Source organism: Nannospalax galili, unplaced genomic scaffold, assembly GCF_000622305.1.
Source record: "Nannospalax galili isolate Female #2095 unplaced genomic scaffold, S.galili_v1.0 scaffold734, whole genome shotgun sequence".
NCBI lineage: Eukaryota > Metazoa > Chordata > Mammalia > Rodentia > Spalacidae > Nannospalax > Nannospalax galili.
Window position 1 is genome coordinate 4,274,309 of NW_008337073.1, and position 8,803 is coordinate 4,283,111.

At 38.9% G+C, this 8,803-nt stretch overlaps 1 protein-coding gene across 5 annotated transcripts in view; it reads left to right on the top strand.

Annotated features, from left to right (window-relative positions):
- The window catches only part of Nr2c1 (nuclear receptor subfamily 2 group C member 1), a 60,082-nt gene that overhangs the window by 13,072 nt on the left and 38,207 nt on the right, over positions 1-8,803 (top strand). For all 5 annotated transcript variants that reach the window (XR_003849383.1, XM_029563093.1, XM_008832079.3 and 2 more), the window contains exons 3-5: positions 3,684-3,914; positions 5,464-5,545; positions 7,518-7,697. Coding sequence is in view for 4 of the 5 variants with exons in the window: in XM_029563093.1 (XP_029418953.1) it covers positions 3,684-3,914; positions 5,464-5,545; positions 7,518-7,697 (493 nt within the window). In the remaining variant the exon portion in view is untranslated. The remainder of the gene's footprint in view (positions 1-3,683; positions 3,915-5,463; positions 5,546-7,517; positions 7,698-8,803) is intronic.

The following is an 8,803-nucleotide window of genomic DNA, read 5'->3' on the forward strand; positions in this document are numbered from 1 at the left end:
ACATTTTTTTGTTTTTGTTTTTGTTTTTTCTAGTCTTTTTGAGACAGGGTCTCCCTGTAGCCCCAGCTGGCCTTGAACTCACAGAGATCGGCCTGTCTCTGCCTCCCAAGTATTGGTATTAAAGGCGTGTGCCACCACGCCTGGCTATTTTTTTTTTTTTTTAATGTTGGTGCATGTTAGGCCTCAGAAGCAAGCTTCAGAAAACACATAGTCTGTCGCTTCTTAATGACCTTGCCTTGTCCTTCCTTCACTGCCTGTGTCCTCCCTATAGGACAGAGTGATGGGCCCTGCTATAAAACAATACCCAATAAAAACCAGTCTCAGGGTCAGGGAGATGGCTCAGCAGGTAGAGGCACTTGCCACCAAAATTGACAATCTGAGTTTGATCCCCAGAATCCATATGATAGAAGGAGAGAACCAGCTCCCAAAGATTGCCCTCTTACCCTACATGCATTCTGTGACATGTGAGCACACACACAAAGTAAATAAATTCATGTAAAAGACACTTTTTAAAAAAGTCAATATAAGCGTGTGAGATGATACAGGGTGATTGGCTTAAAGTCTAGTAATAACTACACTTTGGCTAATTATGGCAGCACTTCTCCTAAATAGTAACTTGAATCAGGCCAGTGCGATTGCTCAGCAGGTAAAGGTGCTTGCTACACAAACATGGAGACCTGAGTTCAAACCCCAGAACTCCTGTAAAGGTAGAATGAAAAAACCAACTCTACAAAGTTGTCCTCTAACTTCCACATGTGTGTTGTGGCACATGCACATCCCCCACCATGTCATGTGCACACATATAGTAATAATAATGATAATACTAGATAGAGACAAAGGTAGATTTTTGTTAAAAACACAAAACAAATACCCCACAGTTCAATTAAGTTATACTGTAACTATAGTACAATATGATGTAATACTGGTTGATAAGATTCAACCGTCTCATAAATAAATCTTAGTAGTGCTAATAGTAATAATAAAATAAGAATTAAGCTAAAATTTTCTCAGGCTATAGTACCTATTTTAAAAACAAAACAATAAAAAATTGTCAGGATGGTGGCAAATACCTGTAATCCCAAGACTCAGGAGAGTAGAGGCAGGAGGATCTCAAGTTCAAGGCCAGCCTAGTTGGAAAGAATAGTGCACAAAATAATAACTAGTAGAAAATAAGTAAAAAATATTTCTGACTTACTAAGATGAGTTACTTATTTCTTCACATCTAACCCTAACCCACACTGGGTTCTCCAAACTGTAGCTGTATTCATATTATAATGAATCAGTGCTGTGTCTGTTCTGCAAATGCTACAATGATTGTGAATTCCTTGACAAATTTTGTTTTGTTTTGAGGCATCCATGTTCATGTTAAAAAAAACAGGATACCCTATGATATGATCCCTTCCTTCCTTCCTTTCCTTCCTTCCTTCCTTCCATCCTTCCATCCTTCCTTCCGCCCTTCCATCCTTCCTTCCACCCTTCCATCCATCCTTCCTTCTTTCCGTCCATCTATCCTTCCTTCCGTCCTTCTGTCCTTCTGTTCATCCTTCCATCCTTCCTTCCTCCCATCCGTCCTTCCTTCCTTCCATCTGTCCGTCCGTCCTCCCATCCTTCCATCCTTCCTCCTGTCCATCCTTCCTTCCGTCCATCCTTCCCTCCTTCCTTCCTTCCATCCTTCCTCCGTCCTTCCCTCCCTCCCTCCCTTCCTTCCTTCCTTCCTTCCTTCCTTCCTTCCTTCCTTCCTTCCTTCCTTCCTTCCTTCCTTCCTTCTGTCTTCCATCCTGTAGGCATGGCTGGCCTGGAGACCTTCCTGTCTCAGCCTCCCAAGTACTAGGATTATAGGCATGTGACACCACACCCAGCTTCAAAACTGTTTTCATAATGATACTGAAATGTTACTGGTCTTTGACAAGTATTCAGTATAGTTTTCCTCACAATGCAGGATGTGATAATTATTTTTTGATGAAATGCATCAGAATTGAAAAGGTGTAGATATCTCAGTGAACCTGTTTTTCCAAATTACCAATGCATGGTGGTGTTAAATCATTTATGAATAAAGTGTCCACTCAAATTGTAGCATAGACTAGTGGATTTTAACATAACTCCTGATTCCAAATTGCAGCAAACTTTTGCAAAGCTACTTGACAAGTTTTGACACAGTATAATTTCCACAATTCAAAATGGTATTAAGGGGCTGGAGAGATAACTCAGCGATTAAGAGCACTGGCTGCTCTTGCAGAGGACCTGGATTCAGTTCCCAGCACCCACAGGACAACAGCCATCTGTGACTCCATTTCCAGGGGATCTGATGCCTTCTTCTAGCCTCTTTGGGCATTGCATGCATGGGTTCACTTATATGCAAAGCATTCATATGCATAAAATAAAAATAATATTTTTAAATTGGCAACTTGAAAATTGGGCCAAGGAATTAAATTTACTCAGTAGTTGACTCTGGGACATATTTGGTCAGTTAATAATTTTCAATGCTGAGACGGTTCTCTTTATTCATGAATTTTCTCTCCCCTAGCCTACCCCTCCCCCATTCCAACAGAGGTCACAGCTGTTTTCCTGATTGCACAGGCCAATATTTTGTAATCATCCTTGAATTTTATTTTCGCATACTCCATTCCAGTTGATCAGCGCGCGATGAGAATGGTTCAACTAATTCTAGTCCATCCCAAAAAAATTTCCTGTCTGATGGTTTTTGACCCCCAGAAGAGCCATAGCTCTCCTCGCCCGTATCAGAGCCTGCAGACCCAGTTACATCTATCTAGACAGCGGCAGTGGTAGTTCCTTTCCTCTCCTGTCCCTTACTTTTACTCTCAAACATTCCAAGCCTTCTTCAGACTAAATCTAACGTGATCCTTTTTTCCAAAATGTGAGCCTGCCACTCCTCTGCCCTCTTTTTCACACCGTAGGAAATGTAGACATTTTAGGTCCTGTGAACTCCTGTGTAATCTGTTGTTGCTCAGATTGTCTCCTGCTGTAATCTCTGTTTATGTCTTTCACTCACAGGGCTCTTGTGCTATTTGTAACTCATATCTGTGAAACATACTCCCTAATGCCTCAGAGCCTTCTTGTATGTTCTGTTTCTGGTATCTGGGATGCTTTTTCACATAGGTCTGTGTAAGAAAAAAAAAAAAATCACCTCATTAAAAAGAGCTTCCCTCTTCATCTTTACACTTTGTCTCATGGCACTTAGAATACCTACAATATTGAGTAGTTATCTGTCTTTCCCCACTAAAATGAAAGCTTCATGAGAACAAAGACGTTGTGTTGTTTACTTTTATATCCAAGGACCCAGAACAGCAAGTATATGTTGGTCTAAGTGGAAAGTAGTAGAGAAGAGGAAGGAAGGAATCAAAGCAGTGAGGTCATATAATCTTTCTGTTCCACCTCTGTTTATTTGCACATGCCGTTGTTTTGTTGGAAGTAGAATTCCCAGTTTAGAGACATGCGATTGCAGCTTTTCTAGCTCTGTCTAAAGATAAAGCAAAGTGTTTCATTAAAGAAAATTAAAAGCCAGGTTTGGTAATTAGCGCATGCCTGTAGTCCTAGCACTCAGGAGGCTGAGGCAGGGGGGTTATGAGTTCAAGGCCAGTCTGGCTATATAGCCAAACCTGTCTCAAAAACCAAACAAAAAAGATGGAGTTGAATCGATTATGAATGTGCCATGGTTTTATTAGATTGTTACAGAGCCGCAGACTGGACAGAAAATCCAGATCGTGACAGCACTTGATCATAATACACATGGCAAACAGTTCATCCTGACAAACCACGATGGTCCCACTCCGAGCAAAGTCATTCTGGCCAGACAAGATTCCACACCAGGAAAAGTTTTCCTCGCGACTCCAGATGCAGCAGGTGTCAACCAGTTGTTTTTTACAACTCCTGATTTGTCTGCACCACACCTCCAGGTAAAGAACTATATAGAAGCATCTTTTCCTCCTACATGTGCAAAAAAATTAAAGAAATCATGATATACATCCTGTCATTAAGACTTTATTCATATTCGTAATCAGTACGAAAAAAATCATGCAAAATTAGGTACAGTGCCAGCATGATGTCTTAGTGACTGCCCTCTCCTGTGGGCTGTTAGACCTTTACTCCTAATCCTCATATTAATATATTTTAGGGGTTCTTAGTTACACACAGTATGACCCCCTGTGGCTAGTTGAACCAAGAAGAGATTTAATGAAGACCAAGCACCTTTACTCACAGAATCATCTTACTGGCTCCTCCCATCCTCAGAGTCTGCGTTCATGAGTGCAGAAACTAAAGTAGTGTGCATCCACGCCCAGCAGCCCAGCCATGTTTTTAATTTTAATTTTGACATAAGGTCTAAATTGGCCAGTCTAGCCTTGAATTCACTGTGTAGCCCAAGCAGCCTTTGAACTTCTGATCCTCCTGCCTTAGCCTCTCCAGTGGCTGCATGCTCCTCCATGCCAGGGGGATCATCCATGCTTTTAAAGAAATCCAGTAGCAAAAGTTTCATTTTGTTTCATTTCGTTTGGTTGTGTAACAGTGTCTAGCTATGTTTACAGCCCATGCTGACCTTGAACTCACTGCTTCCTCTGCTGCAGTTTACTTACACCTCTTTTTTTGTTTTTAATGTGCTTACTAAAGACTGAAATTTGTGATATAGGAATAAATGATGTGAATTATGTAGTAAGTGATAGTCATTTTACAAAACACTAATTGTTGGTTGCTTACTTTTTTCTTTTTGAGACAGTGTCTCACTGTGTAACCTAGGCTGACCTTGAACTCTTGTCCCAGCTTCCCAAGCACTGGGATTATAGGTGTGAGCCATCATGACTGGTTTGTTCTTGGTTTGGGGGGGGGGGGCAGTTGTTGTTGTTTTTGTTTTTTCATTTACTCTTCTCAAAATGAACCAGGCATGGTTGGTGACACACACTTGTAACCTAAACACTTGAGAAGCTGAGAAGAACAATCACATGTTCAAGCCCAGATTGGGCTCATAGTGAGACCCTATCTCAAAAAAACAAAACAAAATAAAACAAACCCCAAAATTAAGAAGAGCATTATCGTAGATAGATATAGATAGATAGATAGATAGATAGATAGATAGATAGATAGATAGATAGATGATAGATAGATAGATAGAGAGAGATAGAGAGAGATAGATAAGCTCTCTTAACTGATATATTTGTAGTAATAGAATTAGAGCCCTTAGTTTAAGAATAATTTATAGCCAGGCTGAAGTGTTGCATTCCTTTAATCCTAGTACCCAGGAGGCAGAGACAGATGGATCTTTGTGAGGTCAAGGTCAGCCTTGTCTACACAGCCATTTCCAGGCCACAGGGAAACCCTGTCACAAAAAAGCAAAAAATAAAAAAGGAAAAAGAAAAGAGAAAAATTTATGACAAAGTAAAAAGTATGACTGATATTCTTTTATTTTTAATAACATGAAACTATTGCTGAGTAATATTTTTCTTCTTTTAAAAGCTCTTAACAGAAAGTTCTTCTCCAGACCAGGGACCAAATAAGGTTTTTGATCTCTGTGTGGTATGTGGAGACAAAGCATCAGGTAATGTTAAAATAATGTTTATGTGTGCTGTTAAAATTACCACTCTGCCATGTTCCTGCTGAAATTAGAAAGAAAAACAAAGTAATATGTAATTTTTATGGTTCATATTATTGGCCTATGAAATTTAATTTTTCTCCCCAATTTTTTTTTTTTTGGTCTTTTTGAGACAGGGTCTCCCTGTAGCCCCAGCTGTCCTGGAACTCACTATGTAGACCAGGCTGGCCTTGAATTCACAGAGATCTGCCTGCCTCTGCCTCCCGAGTGCTGGGATTAAAGGCATGCGCCACCATGCCCAGCTCAAATTTTTTTATACTTTTTTTTCCTCTTATGTAGTTTGATTTGTAATGACATAAAATATTTATTTTAATGAATTGAGGCAAGTTTCACTGTTTTAAATACAGAAAAGTTTTAAATTTGAAAATTGGAAAATTTGCCAAAAGAATCATTGAAAACTGAGTTGTGATCTTTCGTAATTTATTACATTGTTAACATACTTCCTTGAACCCTGTTTCAGGAATACAGAATATTATTGAAATAGAAAATGCTTTGAGGGGCTGGAGAGATGGCTCAGTGATTAAGAACATTGGTTGTTCTTGAAGAAGACCTGGGTTCGAATCCCAGCACCCACATTGCAGCTAACAACTGTCCGTAACTCCAGTCCCAGGGGATCCAACAGCCTCTTCTGACCTCCATGGGCATTGCGTGACACAGATGCACTTACCTACATGCAGGCAATACATGCAAACACAGAAAATAATAAAATTTTTAAAAAAAGAAGAAAAAGAAAATGCTTTGTTTAACACTTACTTGGAGTTAGGCATAACTTACCTAGGTATTCTCCCATCCAAGATCTAACTAGACCTGGCCCTTTTTAGCTTGAGATCCATAGGATCTGATCAGCACAGTAAGGCTGTAGACCTGAGGGAGATACTCTCTCAAAGCCTATTGGGAGAGCTTAGAGATCAGACATTTTAGTTCTGACTGTCATTTACTTCATGTAATATGTGTTCCTGTCTACATATGCATATCACAAGCGTCAGTGGGACAGAGTTCAAGGGCCCAGCTTGTTTTTGTTAACTTTTTTCCAAATTTCGTAAAAAAAAAAAAAACTCCATCAGAGTTTTCCCTACAGTGTATAATATAATTTGTTAATGTTCTGCAAAAGAAGTAGTTGGTGGAATAATAAGTTACTCAAGATGTAATATCTTTAATAAAGAGGTTTTTTTTAACATTTTAAAATTTTTTATTTTTTATTTTTATTTTCTGTGTATGCGTGTATTGCCTGCATGTAGGTAAGTGCACCCGTGTCATGCAATGCCCAAGGAGGTCAGAAGAGGCTGTCCGATCCCCTGGGACTGGAGTTACAGACAGTTGTTAACTGCAATGTGGGTGCTGGGATTCGAACCTGATTCTTCTGCAAGAACAACCAGTGTTCTTAATTGCTGAGCCATCTCTCCAGCCCCTAATAAAGAGTTTTAAAAAATGAGCTCATAAAGAAAGATTATTATATTTCCAGTACTAGATAACATCTTTTTTTTCTTTTTCTGGAGTATAGTTTTTAGATTATTGTAGATGAGGATGCCTAGGTAGATGCCTAGGGTGAGTAAGGTGCTGTTTTCAATCTCCAATACTGCAGGAAAAAAAAAAAACTTTGATACAATATATGACAAAACTATATAAGTTGTCTCAAAATTAAAATTTTTTATGTGTGTAATAGAATTTTGGATGATTTTGTCTTAGTTCTAAGTTTTCTTTACCATTCTTAGTGTTACTTTACAATATTTAAAACTATCATTAAACTTATCACAGAATATGGCTGTTTCATTCTCTATTTAATAATTCCTATAAATTTTTATTGTCAGAATTGAAAAATCAGTTTCATTTCACATATTGTTTAAAAGGAAAAAGTAATTTATGTAATTTCTGATCTATATAGTATGTCTTGTATTTTCTTAAACATTTTTCTCTCTAGGGCGTCATTATGGAGCAATAACTTGTGAAGGCTGCAAAGGATTTTTTAAAAGAAGCATCCGAAAAAATTTAGTGTATTCATGTCGAGGATCAAAAGACTGTGTTATTAATAAGCACCACCGAAACCGTTGTCAGTATTGCAGATTGCAGCGATGTATTGCATTTGGGATGAAGCAAGACTGTATGTATTTGCTTAGAGGAGAAATATTTTTGAGAATTCTGCACATTTTATTTTAGCACATTTAAGGATGCCAAGTATATATGCTGTATTAGTTGCTTTTTTTGTTGCCGTGATAAAATACCATGATCAAAAGCAAGTTAAGAAAGAGTTTATTTTCGCTTATGATTCCTGAGGGCCAGAGTCCACAGTGATGGGGAGGGTGTGGCATGCCAGCAGGAGCAGGAAGCTGCCCAATCACATTTTTATCCACACACAGGAAGCAACGCTAGAGAGCAGGAAGTGGATCAAGGATATATTTCCTCAAAGTCCATCCTCAGTGATGTGCTTCCTCCAGCAAGGTTCTGCCTCCTAAAGGTTCTATAACCTCACCAAACAACGCCACCAATTGGGGACCAAGTGTACATGAACCTATGGGGGCATTTCTCTTTCAAACCACCACACATGATTTGTAATTCATAATTTGCCAACTAAAAATATTAGGGTTATATATGTATGTATTATTTATTCAGGAAATATTTTTGAATTCTTCTCTTAACAGGCCCATAGTTACAATTGGAACTTAGTTCTCAAATGTGCATAACAGGCTAGATACCAGTTTGCTTTGTAACTAAACTCCTCAAATGTGATTTGGAAAGCAATAGCTAATACTGACTGAGCTGTCAGTGTACCCAAAACTGCACTTAGCATATCATTAGCATATTTTCATAGCAGCTCTCTGCTGTGGCCCTGTTGTTACACATTTCACATCTTAACAGAAAAAGGTGGAAAAATTCACCAAAGGGCTGGAGAAATGGCTCAGCAGTCAAGAGCACTGGCTGCTCTCACAAAGGACCCAGGTTTAGTTCCCAGCACCTAATGGCGGCCAACAACTGTCTGTAACGCAAGTTCCAGGGGATCTGATGCCCTCTTCTGACATCTCCAGGCATTGCACGACATGGGTGAACTGACATATGTACAGGAAGTACACGCATACACATAAAAATAATAAATAAAATATATATAATGATATACAACCAATAAGTGGTAGAATTTAGCTTGAGTTTTGACAGTTTTCTTTTTCCTCCACCCTAGAAGAAAATGTACGTTTAATGAATATCCTGCCTCTT